This window comes from Boleophthalmus pectinirostris, unplaced genomic scaffold, assembly GCF_026225935.1.
Source record: "Boleophthalmus pectinirostris isolate CB_2022bp ecotype Guang Dong unplaced genomic scaffold, ASM2622593v1 HiC_scaffold_12, whole genome shotgun sequence".
NCBI lineage: Eukaryota > Metazoa > Chordata > Actinopteri > Gobiiformes > Gobiidae > Boleophthalmus > Boleophthalmus pectinirostris.
Window position 1 is genome coordinate 23,501,790 of NW_026571018.1, and position 14,951 is coordinate 23,516,740.

The window sequence follows — 14,951 nt, forward strand, 5'->3', positions numbered from 1 at the left end:
TTAAGGCTGGAGCCTCTCTGTGGGTGAAGTCAGTCCAGTGTGTTGTTTTTACTCATTAATCACCAGACTGACACAAACCCACTTTCCCAACTACACTCTTACTGTCCAAACATGTGCTCTGATGGCAAGTTTAAGTGCTATTACAAAAATACAGTTGAATTAACAATCAACTTTATTGCACACAGACTGTGACTAGTCTGTTTTCTGATATAGCCCCGTATTGGCCACAGATAGAAATAAGATTTTTGCATACAAAACAATAATGCAATAAAAGTCAGTGGTGATTGCTTGTTGAGCCCTTTATTAACGTATGAACGAAACAGCCTAATGTAGTAATGATAGGGAATAATTACTGTTACTGTTATTATACAATGGTATATGCATGCTTGGTAAAGAAGTGCAGTAACATTGTGCTATATACCAAACAGATTGTGTGAATTAACTTTGCAGTTTAATGTATGTATTTGTATTTGTCTCCCCCTTGTGGTAATAAACCTAACCGCAGGTAGGACAGACTCCTTCAATATCGATATCATATGAATTAGCTAGGTTCAATGATTGCAAAAAAATATAGATCTATTTAGGGAATACACATAAATAAATTCTGTATTTAAACGCAAAACTAACGAACTAAATGTTCGTTAACCACAGTTTTCTTTCTTCAATAACAATGCCATGTTTGTTAAATGAAAACTCTGCTTAACTTTTTCAAAAATGAACCATCCACCCATGCTTTGTTGGTCCTTGCTGCTAGTGTATGTCGATGTGTTAGTAAGCAATAACTAATCTTACCTTTTTAAACTAATAGGCCTAACTCTTTTTCCTCAGGAGCAGTGAGTGTTCAGGCTCTGTGGGTTGATGAGATCCCCGCCCCATGGCCCTTCCACACAAGTGTGTCCAGAGCGCAGTCCGGATGCGCCGTCATGTCGCCTCTCTCATCTAGTCAAATCATTCATTCACCATTTAGATTCATCTTTAGATCATAGTGGTTTACGAAATACGTGTGTAAGATAATTCGGGGCTTTCTGTTTGTGACAGTGAGCGTGCCGTTGGCCGCAGCTATACGTGGCTGGCGAGAGCGCTAGCTGCGTTAGCATTAGCATTAGCTTTAGCCCAGAAGAGCGAGCGAGCGGCAGTGACAGTCCGAGAGGCGGGGAGAGCAGAGAGGTGAGACTGTTATTTTGATGGTGACAACATTGAAGACTGTATGTGCAAACCATCTGGTAAATAGTATTACTTTCACTAATGTGACAGGACATAAGAGGTGCTCGAGCAGCAGCGCACAGAGGTGGGTAGATACTTGAGTGTTAGTTGGACGCTTTATGGGCAAATTGAAGCAAATGTTAATCGTTTTCTCGACGTTGTTGTATGTGGCCCGCTCAGGAGCTAGTTAGCCTAGCCACAGCTAACCGCACCACCATGGACCAACACAGGGAGTCCCAAACTTTCACACTAGTGATGATAGAAAGAGTTGATGTGGTGCAAGAAAGAGTTATATACATCAATGCACAATGTAGCTTTTTTACACTTTTTAATATATTTTTTTATTACTACTTGTAACTTCTGTTGCAGTTTTTAACAGTTATATTTATTATTGTGACTAATTTGAGCAATTTAAACTCTACCAAGTAACATTTGGTTTTTGTGTATTTTGACATTCTGTGTTGTTTACAGTGTTTTACTTAATTTGTTCTTTATTATTTTCAACATTTTTATTTTGTTGTGTGTTGTCTTTTTCAGACAGAGAACATATATGTCTGTAGGAGCTAGATTGAAGCTTTGAAATGTCTGTGGATGAGGAAACCATCAAAACTGGCAGTCCTCAAGCCAGTTCAGCGTCATCACTCCAGTTATCAGATTGTACTGGAGGTTATGCTAATATTTCTGCAATCGTAGAGGATTCTGTTGCCACACCAGACTTTGCTGCTGCTTGTCCATATCCTGATTCTGCTGCCTCGCCAAAGCACACTAGCACTATGGATGCCCTTACTCAGTCTGAACCTGCCATGCAGAGGGTAAAGGGGAATGACAATAACATTAACCGTAGAAACAGCTTTCATCATTCCAAACAACAGCAACAGTCAAGAATAACAAAGCGTCGCAACACGTCAAGCTTTAGCTTTAAGCACCCAACATCTGGCAAAAGAAGGCGAAGGGCTAACTCTGAGAGTGACTCTGTCCTGCCTACAAACTTTCTTCTGGGCGGAAATATTTTTGACCCACTGAATCTCAACAGTCTCCTGGATGAAGAAGTAAACAAAGCTTTGAACGCAGAGACACCTAAATCCTCCCCACTTCCTGCAAAGAGCCGAGACCCGGTGGAGATCCTCATTCCCAGGGACATTACTGATCCACTCAACCTGAACAGTGGCATTGCAGACAGCAGCTTTTTGGTTTCCCCTTACAAAAGTGGAGGCAAAAAGAGACACCGTAACAGGCATCATGGAGGTAATAGTTGCAGTAGTAATATTTCAGCTTCACTGCCTGATTTAGGGAGAAATGAAGCCAGAACAGGTTCTTGTACACAACATGGTGATGCATTGCCCTCTTCTTCTGTACAAAATGTCTCCAAAGAGGATGGATCCCGAGTATGCGACTCTCATGAACACTTAACTGACTGTTCTGGGAGCTGCAAAGAAGAGACGTCTGTGGACGAGTTCAGCTCTTCTGTGACAGGAACAAATCAGCACACCAGCAAACGCAAAAGAAGGCGCAACTCTGGCAAGATGGACCCTCCAGTTACCCATTCTACTCCTGTTGTAAGGTCTGTCAGCACAGGGCCATCACAATCTTTTTGCACTCCAAAAGGTGGACCCAAAAGTGGTCACGGGGGTCGCCCACATCAACAACCACAGAAGCAGAGAAAGAAGTTTCAGTATGGAAATTACAACAAGTATTATGGCTATCGTAACCCAGGTGCAAGTGAGGACCTTCGCATACGTGTTTAAACCTGAATGGTTTAAGGGAAAAGACATTCTAGATCTCGGCTGCAATGCGGGACACCTCACTCTTTATATTGCCAAAATGTTTCAGCCCGCGCACATATTAGGCCTGGACATAGATGGTGATCTGGTGTATGGAGCCCGAAAGAACATTCGCCATTATCTGTCTGAGCTGCAGACTGAAGAGGCCAGGCGAGCAGTTCAGGAGAAAGGGAGTATTAAAACAGAGGGGAGTGAGGGAGAGCAGAGCCACACAGTCACAGAAAGCACTCACAATGAAGCTGTGGGAAAGACTGAGAACGGGCAGCTGGTGAGAGCGGAGAGTGGCCCTGCAGAGGCTGTAAAAGACAATGACAGTCACACAAGTGCAGTCGGCTGCCAGGGACAGGAGCCCCCTGCTGGCCAGCCGGTCAACTCCACTTTCCCTGTGTCACTGCGCATCTCCAGAGGTCCCATAGCTGCACCTCCACTGACAGAGGTGACCAGTGCCCAGCCTGGACACTTTCCCTCAAATGTGTCATTTGTGAAGGTGAGACACACGTTGCAGTTATGTCAGATTTTTTCACAATTTCTAAAAACATATATATATATAATATATAAATACAAAATGTATGTGTTTTGACTGATCCCCTCTTCTCTTTCAGGCCAATTATGTCTTAGAAAATGACAGCCTTCTTGTGACTCAGAGGCCAGAGTACGATGTTATTCTGTGTCTGAGCGTCACCAAGTGGGTTCACTTGAACTGGGGTGACGAGGGCCTGAAGCGTCTGTTCAAAAGAGCCTACAGACATCTGCGTCCTGGAGGGCTGTTCATCCTGGAGCCTCAGCCTTGGGAGTCCTATGGCCGAAAGAAGAAACTCACTGTAAGCAACACAATGTCATTATGAGATTTATCTAAATCTGTCAACAATGAATGATTCTTTTGGCAAACACTGGTTAATGCATGTCATCATTTTAAAGACTGCTAAGTGCTTAACCGTAAGATTAACGCAATGTGAAAATATTCATTTGTAAACTAAAAGAAACTAAAAGAAAAGTCAGGGTTAGAACATTTTCTACTTGGAAAGAATGGCCCCGCAGAAGATGTTAAAGACTGGGATGGTCAGGCAAAAGCTGGAGATGATATTGTTGTTTGTAATGGCCATTGTATTGCTTTAATTGCCTTTGTAAGTTCCTAATTGTATCCATTAAAATTGGAGCGTGACCAATAAGCCTTTTTTCATAGCTGATGCCGATTTATTTTTAATCCAGTTGATGGCCATTAAGCTCTGCCAATATTTTGAGGGTGATATGATGGGGAGATTCCTCTAAACTATATAATATCAAATTCCTATTACTGTTTACACAGTACTTAAGATAAGAAAGGTACGACGATGTCTTCAGTAGAATTGGTTTTAAAAGCAAAACTGCTTTTTTCTCTACAGGAAAATACTTACAGAAATTACCGCAATATCAGCCTGAAACCCGAGCAGTTTACATCCTATCTGACTAGTGAGGTGGGATTCACAAGTTATGAGTACCTTGGAGCCCCCAAATCTATTGTCAAAGGTAATACAGCCTTTTCACATTTTATATATTTATCTCTCACTCTCTGTACTCTCTACTCTTTCTCTCTACTCTCTCTCTCTCCACTGTCTAACTGTCAATGTTGAATTTGTTTTCTCCTCTCATTTCAGGTTTTCAGAGGCCTATTTACTTGTTCCACAAATGACTTCTCTGCCTTGAGGACTTGAATGTGAAGAGGCTTTGTCACCATCATACAGTCCATCCAGCCAAGGCCAAGCCACTACAAACACATGAGTTAAATGACTGCACTCAGAAGATAAAATTCATAACAAAAGTGGGACCATGTGTGCATGAAGAAGAGAAAGAGAGAGATTTTGGTGTAATATAAAATGACCGAGACAAGCCGAACATAGACATTTGACAAACTGCAAAAGCTTTCTCCTCTTAAGATTTTGTTGTACTCTGTCAGTGCTGATAATGTCAAAACCAGAATGTCAGGGTATCTTCACAGCTGTACTGCGTTCTCTTCTTCGTGATCTTTTGTTTGTATAACATTGTCAACAGGTGCGCAGGCTTTTAATGCCTTTTAAATTCACCACAAACGGTTATCCGGTCATTCTGTCTCAAATTCACCCAACCTTAGGCTGTACATTTAAAAAACAAAATAATTCATGTAAACATGTACAATAACGAACAAACGTATTGGAAACAGGTCACATCTTCTTTAAACACAGCAGATAATCAAATAATTTCATTGCTAAGAGAAAGCTGGAAGCCTTGGCTCTTTTGTGGTGCAGGCTGAAGATATTAAGTGTGAAATCCAAGAAGCATTGACTTCTTACAGTATCAGTTGCACTTTCTTTGTGAGCTTTGTATGGTCTAATATTGCACTGACTGATGATATTTTTATATCTGGAAATGGAGGCAGTAATGCAAACAGTTTTGGATTGCATTTAGTAATTTGTCAAAATAATATGACTTTTGGAGGAACTATGAAATTACATTTTATCATTTTTATAAAATGAAAAGTAATGACATTTTATTAAATGTAACGGAGCTGTTTGTATTAAAGCATTAGAAAGTATTCCAGATTCTCCCGCACGTCCTCTTCAAGGACAAAAAGTTCTGGTGTAGTAGTTCTTGTGACTCTTTGTGATTGTACTGCACATTTCTGTTGAAAATGGGGCGATTGGGTTAAAAGTATCCTTTGGGTAAATGATGGCATATGGTATATGGTGTATGCTTTTTAGTGATCTATGTAAATATGTTGCTTTTCTTTTTTAAGTTTATAATTTCTTATTTCCCAAAAGTATTTTTTTATTTTGAGATTTTCTTGAAAATTCTATTCAAGGTATGAAAAGAGTATGTGAACAGCAATTATAAGTTGTGCTTGTTTTTGTCTGGCAGATGTTAAGTTATTAGATTAGTTCTATGCGTTTTATAAAATGTTTCAAAAATGTGATGCGACACACATTTAACATAAAAAACTGTTTTATTACTATTTTATGATGTTTTGTAAAGAAATTATACTCTTCCTGCTCATTTAGTAGATAATTTGAAAATGGCACTAAATGGCCATTGTCATTATTACATAAGACAATCAGAGTCTCAGGCTTAGTACTGATTTCCAATGATCATCAGTTAAAAGATTTTGATTTTGCCTTTTGAAAATGATAGTTTCAAAGTTTACTTAGAAAGGAATAATCATTGGTCAGCATGTCCACATTTTTGAAACATTTATTTTTTGATGTGTAAAGTTCAAAACACCTTGAGACAGAAAATTTGAGCAGGTCTGTTAAAATAGTTGATATCAATTTAATGTTCATTTCATGTAATCCTTGTTCTGTTGGACATGGGTTAACATATTTTGGGACTTTATTTGATTTACTGTCAGTGAAATTCATTGTAGAGCTCTTATAAGGGAGCTAAGATTACTTACATTGTTAAAATTGTTTTTGGAGATAAAACATTTTTGCCATGCTTTCAGCTGCTGCTTATTCTTTTTGTCCAGGATCAGTACTAAAAGGGAAGAAGCAACTTATTTCAGCTGTTCTAGTCCCAGTCTTTCTTTGTTTTTTCCCATTTGTTTTGTGAGGATATAGGAGCTTGGTGTCAACACATTAGTGGTGTTTGGTCACAGCCAGTGCATTGAATAGTACAAAGATTTCCCAGCTGACAATGTGGAGCACAATACAGTGACTCTGTTTACAAATAGCATTCATACCTCAAACACCTATTGGCCCAGGATGGTCTTCAGACTCTACTCCTTTTTGCACTAAATGTTTTACAGTAAGTGTTTTATAATATTAAAATATATGCTGAATGGATAAATTAATCAAACTTCATGCCCCACATTCTACATTGGCAGACCAGACTATGTGTTTTTGACATGACATCAGTTTTGATGACTGGTGGGTGCATAGACCTGGCTTACACAATGTGGTCCAGACAGATAGTCTAGTGCAGAGATGACATAAACAGAGCAGAGACATCATTCACATTTCATTCACAAAGCCTCTGTACCATCACAGCTGTTTGGGTCAGTCACTTGACCATCATTGTCTCCCAGGACAGTGCAGTGTGCAAGCATGCCAAACCCAATACAGCTCCCCTGATTTACCTATACACCTAGAGAGAACACAACTATGCTAAGAGACAGCCCAACATAATAGAAATGAAGACATGCAAACTGTAAATGTTCACCAATTTATTTGAGGTGTGTTTGGCAGAGCCTATTGATCATGAGCTTCATCTTGAGCCGCATCACCATCCCTCGAGGCTTTTAGGCGCGTATGGCACAGCACCTAAGTAAATGATGTGGACATTTTTAAATCCACCTTGACTGGGTAGAAGAATCTGCTCTACCTGTATCTGCGAGGGCAACCGTGATGACCAACAAAGTACTCCTGAGCATAACAGAACCGTCTGCAGAGTCCTCTATACCCACAAGTCCAATACTGCATCTCTGGATCAGTACCTGCAGATACACAGATATTAGAATAACAGAAATGTTGACTGAACCAAATATTCACTTTCTGGTTATTGTTTAGTGTTGCTTAATATTGCTTTGTTCAAACTGATTCACAGTGTCATATATATTGCTTACCCTCCCCATCTGGCATCATCAGAAGAAGCACAAGGAGAACAAAGCTTAGTCCTTTCATGTTGGGCTACATAAAGCTTTTAGACTTGCTGCTGGAATGGCAGGCTCATGCTGCATTTATACACCTTTCAAATGGGGGAGGAGTCCATGCCTCTGTCTCAATGACAATAACAAACTAACAAACACAAATCACTGGATGGCTGGCTCTGTTGTTATTACATCATGCACATATCATAAAACACATGCATTTCAGAGAAAAAAGTCAAACCCAACAGTGGAAGTATGTTTTTTAGGTAACAACGTGTAATAAAAGGGCCAACAGCCCAGGTGTAATAATAGCCTACACTGTGCGCAGATTTGTTTATAATACAATTGTTATCGTTGAAGGAATCGGTTTGTTAAAGGGAGAGTGAAAGTAAACCATCAGCTCTCTAAACTTCGATGAACACATGACGCTTCTGCTTGTGATTCTGTGCGCATGCGCAGACTGCTGCGCCCAGCTCAACAAAAGTGGTGGGTCGACCGACCTGCTTTATCCCCAAGATGGCGGACCTTCTAGGCTCGATCTTAAACTCGATGGAAAAACCTCCTACAGTCGGCGATAAAGAAAGCCGACGAAAGGCCAGAGGTAATTCCCAGCTACATAAATAAGGGCTTAAATAGATGACTGCTGCAAGGAACTAAGGTACCAGGAAGCACGGCCATTGACCAGCTGAGCTAAAGTAAACTCCGCACTGGCACCCGGGGATGTCCTGTAGACTTAGGACATAGTAACATACACAACAATGAATCTTCTATTACAAGATGCACTTAGCTACTGCTACCCTTCATAACCAGATATTCCCTAGTCGATTGGATTGTAAAACAGATAGATAAAATCTAAAACAGGCTTCCAGTGGCCTCTATATGAGAAAATATGTAGACTATAATAATATGTAGACTAAGTATCAGTAGCCAATCGTACATGGTTGTCTAATTTTAAATACTGGGGACAAATCCCACTGTACTTATGAAACTGTACTTATGAAACGTGAGCATTTCTTTATTACTGTGTAATGTGTTTATGATGTTCACATTTTTGGTTAAAGAACAAGCTGCTAAACTAAAGAAAATGGAGGAAGACGAAAAAAGAAAGAAAGCAGAGTTCAGGAAAAAAGTAAGTAGCAAAATTAATCTTAAAATGGGGGAAGTTGGGGTAATTCATATCCCACTTTCCCATGTCTGTTGCGTAAATGTTGTTGACAAAACATCATCTTCCTGCCAGCAGCCACATGAATGCCAATCTGTCCCATGGCATTGATAGGTGTAGTAAATTACTACTGTGTGACTGAGAAATTAATGATTTATGAAATTATTGATGTAGTATTTGTTTCTCATTTCAGATGGAAAAAGAAGTGTCTGATTTTATTCAAGACAGTACACAACAAAAGCGAAAGTACAACCCTATGGGTAAAATAGAAAGAAGTATCCTGTAAGTAAATGTTACCTTGACTTATAGTGGGTTTCTAGAATCTTGTGTCAGTGCTGTTTTCTTGTAGGCATGATGTGGCAGAAGTGGCCGGGCTGACCTCTTTTTCATTTGGGGAAGACGAGGAGAGTCGATATGTTATGCTTTTTAAGAAGGTTTGAATAACTATTGTAAAACATGGCTTTAATCTAGGGACGATATTCATAATCATATGCTGTTTGTACTGTGCAGGAGTTTGCCCCTTCAGATGAGGAATTAGAGGCATATCGCAAAGGAGAGGAATGGGACCCAAAATTAGCAGAGCAACGCCGAAGACTAAAGGTAGAGTTGCTGATATGGCAAAAAGATTAATCACTATTCTACCCTCATATTGGTCAATCTTGATTTTTCATTTTCATTTCCTCTTTTAAAACAAACAAACAAACAAGCAAATAAAAACAGCTTTCAATATTGATTTTGTGAACAAAAACAAGACTGGCTTTTAACAGGCTTGTGTCCTTACATTACATTACATTATAACATCTGAAGTTACTTGCAGAACTCTCAGTTCAAATAGACATGACTGTATCTCCACCTTGAAAATTCTGTGAATTGCACAGCCCTATTTTGCCAAACTTGGAGGCACTAGTTACATGTTATTATGTTTTTCTTAGTTTATTTGTCTTTCTTTCTTTATGTATTTAGATGCAGATACACAAACCAAAACTTTCATAAAACATTTTAAGAATATTCAATTCAAAAAGTTTATTGTCAAATTTCCAAATAAACATATGAAAATTTGTAATTGCATTCTCACTCTCAGTCTTCTAAATTAAATAATAATAAAATAAAAAGAAAAGTCCAAAGTGCTTCTTTAGGGAGACACAGATTCCTAGCTTCCTGGCCACCTGGTGGTTAGAGAGGGAAGATAGTTCAGCATCCTAACACCCTGGTGGATGAAGCTGTTATTGAGTCCGGTGATATGGGAACGGAGGCCCCTGTACCACCTCCTGGAGGGCAGAAGGCTGTACAGATTGTGTGCAGGGTGAAAGAATGCTCTCAGTGGTTCCTCTGTAGAATGCGGTCATGATGGATGGTGATACATTTTCTCGCCTGAGTAGGAGGAAGTAGCAGCGCTGCTGGGCTTTCTTCACCAGTGATTGTAGTGTTGATGGTCCAGGAGAAGTCCTCACTGATGTGAGGAATTTAGTGCTCTCTGAACAGCAGCATCGTCAATGGTCAGCATAGCAGTATAAAGTTAACTATTTATTTTACCTGTCAACAGGAGCAAGCAGCATTAGAAGAAGTTGAGGCCCAAAGGTCTGAGAAGTCAGAAACATGCCCCAACTCCAACTACAGAGATAAATACAGTCACCTTATTGGCACTTCAGCAGCCAAAGATGCAGCTCACACGCTAGAGGCCAACAGAGCTTATGGCTGCGGTAAGTATTTGCAAATGAATCAATCAGTTAATTACATATCATTCAGGAGGCTAACTTTTTATTCTTGCATACAGTACCAGTAGCAAACAAGAGAGACACACGCTCCATTGAAGAAGCCATGAATGAAATCCGAGCAAAGAAACGGCAAAGACGAGAAGATGACCCTGGGGCACAAAGTAGCACCTCCTGAGACAACACTGTGGCTCACTTGTCCTGCTGTGTGTGTGTGTGCGTGTGTGTGTGTGAGGTTGCCTCGTCTGCAGTAGTCATTCATTCTAACTTATGTGACAGTCGTTAGTGGGGAATTCTCAGGTGGCACAATTTTAACTGTGGGTTACATTTATATGTGGCTGTCTTTCATTAACCAGTTTTAACATTCACTCTCTAGTCCTCATACTAATGTGGTCATAGGAAGTATTTGGACATTTAGTATTATGTTATTTTTTTAAAGGGTTTTATGACAATGGTTTTAGTCTAATACCATGATGCATTGTGTAAATAAAACCCTAAGATTTTAGGCATAGTGTTAAGCAATTTTAAAGCCCATTTTTATGATCAGACTTTACAGAAGGCTGTCATTAAGTGTATTAATGATCTGTCGATATTGATCTGTTACAGTATTGTTAAAATAAAATTGACACAGTCTATGGTTGAAAGCCACACCATATCTTGCAGTAGGAATATTATTAAATTATTGAAAATGTTGCACATTTAAGCAGTTGTTGCCATTTAGATTTAATAAAGCAATCCGAACGCATTTGTCATGTTGTCTAAACCTTTTTTTTTTTTTTTTTTTTTACGAAGAATAAAAAATACGTATGTTATGGCTATAACTTGAAGTTTAACACCGGAAGTTGATTTGGTAACCCGGAAAAGCCTGCTTCTCCTGTATCCAGTTTATTGTGCGTCAGCAAGAGTTCTTTGAGCTTATTTCCAAAGTAGTAAAAGAGTAAAACAGTGTTCTTTAAGTAATGATCTGAAGGCCTCGGCGTGACTGTGATGTTACCATGAGCTCCTCGGTTTGCCTGCACGCGGAGCTCGCTGCGGTCATCGAGAGACTGGTGCTCGCGGCTGTGACGGAGCTCCAAAGACTCACAAAGCGCGAGGAGGAGGAGGTGAAACGACTGGATACAGACACCCAACAACACACCATGGTAAAATACACAAGCGTGCAAAAATTGATTGTTTATTAGACACACGAAATTTCAATGTTCTGAAATGCATTTAGCATTTGAGAGTTTAAAAAAATACCTCGTTCTAATAAAATAAACAGAAGCTAACAGGTTAATGCCTTACTTACTCGGAAACGTGTGCTGCTATTATTTATTCATAATGTGATCAATGTGCAACACTCTGGTCTAGGTGCAGTTTGCCTCAGTGATGGAGACTCTGGGCAATGAGGCTTTGGGGAAAATCCTCAGTATTTTGGACACAGTCGCAGTAGAACTAAAACTGGACAAACTAAACAATCCACCTCCAACAAAATCCCATGTTCTCTACATCCTTCAGGGCTCCAGGGTGGGTGAGTAATAATACATTTAAGTAATACATTTTAATACATTTTAAGTAAATAAATACTTAATATTTGTCATGTTTCAATTTAAAAGACAATACAGAGAAAAAAAATAAAAAATTGCATGATAGGAATTGCCCATTGAATGAAAACTGTATTATTATTTATCAGTCTCCAGTAAAGACTAACTTGATGTGTGCCATTTTGTTCAGGGGTTGAACATTCATATGGTGCAGGTGACAACATGAGCAGGGGCCAGCCCATTATTGAAGACCACTGCTATGGAACAAATGACAAGACAACTGACAAAGATCTGCCCTCTCAAGAGTGTCTGCTATTAGAGGAACAAGGCTGTGCCAATGCAGAGGTTACTCCTGCCATAAGTGTTCAAGACAAATCGGAAAACAGGAGCCTCACTGCTGTTGGTAAAAGTAAGTAAAGCATCACATAGTTTGTGTTTGTGGAACTGGTCAAAATGAGCATATGAGCGTGGTTTGCATCCTTTTGTTCCTTGAATCCAGTGGATCCAAAGACAAGCATCACAATATACAAATACAATGTTTTGGTGCTCATACATTAAAGAAGTCAAAAGAAAAATAAACTTTGAACTTAAAGAATGTGTGAAGTTACAAATGTAGCTGATAATCAAACCAGTTTTTTTTTTAGTCCCGATTCAGATAATCAGTTTATCAATTTGTAAACATACAGAGTGAAAGAAAAATATTTCTTTACTGGTCCTTTTAAGTTTTTAAGTAAATGCCAAAAACACTTTTTTCTACTGAATAGCTATGTAAAGGGGTCTAAAATAGAAATGTATACCTATCCCTGGCATTATTTTGGCATTTTTGTGCATATTTGTTAAAAATCTGACTTTTGGGTCAAATGCCATGTCTGTATCGGCCTCTTTAGCATCAACTATGGCCAGTACATTTGAATTTTGGTTGGACTAACAGCCACCAATGAGTCAGATGTTGGGTTATTACGTGAAAAGCACAGCCACTGGCAGTCTACGGACAGTACGTGAGCAGCCCCTCTCAGCCCCACCTGATGTCGATGTCCCGCTGTGTCTGGAGAAAAGGGAAACTGCGTGATCCAAGCACAACTGTCTGCTCCCTTTCAAAGTCTGGAGCGCACCGGCCCATGCCATCTTGAGTTGTTGTGGCTGTCAGTTAGCTGTCAATGATAGCTCCAGAGCCTGCCCCACACCTGCTCCCCCCAACCCGCCAGGCACTGTCCACTCTGGAGGATTTTTCAGATTTTGCTTAGGGGCGGAGTAAAGTTTCAGGCTTAATGGCTCTTTAATGGTGTGACATTTTTAAGCAAATGCCAAAATCTATCTTCCCCATTATAATTATATAATTTAATCGACTGTGTGCTTTTCAGCTTTTCGGGCTTTGCTCTTCTTTTTGGGGTTGAGTCCTTTACTTGTGCGTTTTCTTTGTTTCAGAGAGGACACACTCAAACAAGACAAAGCTCTGTAAATCTAAGATTAAACCACAGGACACATGTTCTCAAAGAGATTCAGACATGTCTGAATACCTCATTGAAGACCGGTCAGAGGAAGAGCCAGTCAATCTCATCAGCAAAATCAAATGTGAAAATGAGGATTCTAGTTTAGAAAGTGAGTCTTAATTTCTTCAGTGTAAAAAGTCTGTCTGTGCTATTATTTTCATAGTTACTATGTAATTACTATTTACTATAGGTTCTAATATAATCCTTGTATTTTGCAGGAGCTGAAGAGATGCATGACTCTGTGAGATCAAGTCCTGAAACCTTTACTTTAGCCCATAGCTCCTCATCTTTTGTACTCAAGACATGGTGCTTCAACTGCACCATCTGTGGCATAGACTTCAGCAGCGAGTTTGCTTTCAGAGTGCATATGTCTTCTCACACAGTGGACAAGCCCTTTAAATGTCCGACATGTGACAGCAGTTTCAATAAGGCCAACTCCTTAAAGATGCACATGTACAAACACACAGGAGATTACCCCTTTAAGTGCCCAGAGTGTGGGAAGGGCTATGCTGACAAAGACAAGCTGAAGGGACACCTGAGCATCCACACTGGGCAGAAGCCCTTCGCCTGTAAGGTCTGTGGAAACACCTTCACAGCCAAGACCAACCTGCACCGCCACATGCGCTCGCATTCTGGCACCAAGCCATACACATGCTCCGAGTGTGGGCGGGGCTTCACACGCTCTCGGACTCTCAAAGATCATATGACTGTTCACTCTGGGGTTCACCCATTCAAATGCTCTTTCTGCAACCGTTCCTTCAACCATAAAGTGAATCTGATAGTCCATGAGCGCATCCACACAGGTGAGCGTCCCTATGTCTGCTCATTGTGCTCTAAAGCCTTTCGCACCACAGTGGCTCTGCATGTTCACCAGCGCGTGCACACAGGAGAAAAGCCCTATATTTGTGATGTGTGTGGCCGGGCTTTCAGCCAGCAGAGCAGTCTGTGTGTCCACAAACGCGTGCATTTAAATGAGCGCAGCTACATCTGCCACACCTGCAACAAGAGCTTCAACAACCCCCAGAACCTGAAGCTGCACGTGCGTGTGCACAGCGGTGAGAGGCCTTATGTGTGTGAGCTGTGTGACAAAACCTTTGTGCAGAATGCACACTTGCGCACACACACGATGCACATGCACTCAGGAGTGAAGCAATGTATGTGTGAACACTGTGGTAAAGTGTATGCTGACAGACGCACACTCCGAGTGCATAAGTGTGTGTACAAATGACCCTGTGAACAGCAGAGACAGATGAGGTGCTGAAAACATCTAATAAACTTATTTAAATGAAAAAAAATCTCTCAGGGATTTACACAAATTGTATTTGTTTACAAATGTTATTTTGGAGTTTTAAATGCATTACAATGTTTGTTAAAAGATGGCATTATTTGGAGCTTTAAGTGTCTTGTACAGGTTTTTCAATTTAGGAAATAAAGAAAAAAATATATAAAGTAAAAAGAAAATATTTTGAACATTATATTTTTTATC

General features: G+C 40.0%; 5 protein-coding genes across 12 annotated transcripts in view; 3 read left to right on the forward strand and 2 right to left on the reverse strand.

Moving 5' to 3' along the window:
- The window catches only part of LOC110158383 (serine/threonine-protein kinase PAK 3), a 28,705-nt gene extending 27,414 nt beyond the window's left edge, over positions 1–1,291 (reverse strand). For 4 of the 8 annotated variants that reach the window (XM_055148188.1, XM_055148187.1, XM_055148182.1 and 1 more), the window contains exon 1: positions 793–1,290. The gene's annotated coding sequence lies outside the window, so the exon portion shown is untranslated. Of the gene's footprint in view, positions 1–792 lie in introns of all 8 variants that reach the window. The other 4 variants (XM_055148184.1, XM_055148186.1, XM_055148185.1 and 1 more) reach the window with 2 other exon arrangements.
- On the forward strand, positions 1,152–6,434 carry mepcea (methylphosphate capping enzyme a). Its single transcript, XM_020922928.2, is given in 6 exon segments — positions 1,152–1,223; positions 1,741–2,944; positions 2,946–3,471; positions 3,587–3,805; positions 4,367–4,490; positions 4,619–6,434. Coding segments are annotated over 5 exon segments (2,064 nt in total). The 5' UTR covers positions 1,152–1,223; positions 1,741–1,784; the 3' UTR covers positions 4,654–6,434.
- A 704-nt stretch (positions 6,435–7,138) lies between these two features.
- Positions 7,139–8,064, reverse strand: defbl2 (defensin, beta-like 2). The gene is made up of 3 exons (XM_055148623.1): positions 7,555–8,064; positions 7,314–7,425; positions 7,139–7,252 (listed from the first exon to the last, which is right to left on the reverse strand). The coding sequence occupies exons 1-3, from the start codon at positions 7,610–7,612 to the stop codon at positions 7,231–7,233; spliced, it is 192 nt and encodes a 63-aa protein (XP_055004598.1). The 5' UTR covers positions 7,613–8,064; the 3' UTR covers positions 7,139–7,230.
- spag7 (sperm associated antigen 7) lies at positions 8,024–11,197 on the forward strand. The gene is made up of 7 exons (XM_020922991.2): positions 8,024–8,179; positions 8,640–8,707; positions 8,934–9,022; positions 9,090–9,174; positions 9,251–9,340; positions 10,284–10,440; positions 10,515–11,197. Exons 1-7 carry the CDS (start codon positions 8,095–8,097, stop codon positions 10,628–10,630), a joined length of 690 nt encoding a protein of 229 aa, XP_020778650.1. The 5' UTR covers positions 8,024–8,094; the 3' UTR covers positions 10,631–11,197.
- Positions 11,198–11,304: 107 nt separating this feature from the next.
- LOC110158607 (zinc finger protein ZFP2-like) lies at positions 11,305–14,908 on the forward strand. Its single transcript, XM_020923113.2, has 5 exons — positions 11,305–11,594; positions 11,803–11,962; positions 12,166–12,384; positions 13,401–13,574; positions 13,684–14,908. Exons 1-5 carry the CDS (start codon positions 11,448–11,450, stop codon positions 14,691–14,693), a joined length of 1,710 nt encoding a protein of 569 aa, XP_020778772.1. The 5' UTR covers positions 11,305–11,447; the 3' UTR covers positions 14,694–14,908.
- Positions 14,909–14,951: the final 43 nt, after the last annotated feature.

Coding starts and splice junctions, on each gene's coding strand:
- defbl2 (XM_055148623.1), bottom strand. CDS start 7,612: ATGAAAGGACTAAGCTTTGTTCTCCTTGTGCTTCTTCTGATGATGCCA. Junction 7,426..7,554: donor GATGATGCCAGATGGGGAGG/GTAAGCAATATA, acceptor GTGTATCTGCAG/GTACTGATCCAGAGATGCAG. Junction 7,253..7,313: donor GGTTGCCCTCGCAGATACAG/GTAGAGCAGATT, acceptor TCATTTACTTAG/GTGCTGTGCCATACGCGCCT.
- spag7 (XM_020922991.2), top strand. CDS start 8,095: ATGGCGGACCTTCTAGGCTCGATCTTAAACTCGATGGAAAAACCTCCT. Junction 9,175..9,250: donor ATGTTATGCTTTTTAAGAAG/GTTTGAATAACT, acceptor TGTACTGTGCAG/GAGTTTGCCCCTTCAGATGA. Junction 10,441..10,514: donor CAACAGAGCTTATGGCTGCG/GTAAGTATTTGC, acceptor TCTTGCATACAG/TACCAGTAGCAAACAAGAGA.
- LOC110158607 (XM_020923113.2), top strand. CDS start 11,448: ATGAGCTCCTCGGTTTGCCTGCACGCGGAGCTCGCTGCGGTCATCGAG. Junction 11,963..12,165: donor CCTTCAGGGCTCCAGGGTGG/GTGAGTAATAAT, acceptor CATTTTGTTCAG/GGGTTGAACATTCATATGGT. Junction 12,385..13,400: donor CCTCACTGCTGTTGGTAAAA/GTAAGTAAAGCA, acceptor TCTTTGTTTCAG/AGAGGACACACTCAAACAAG.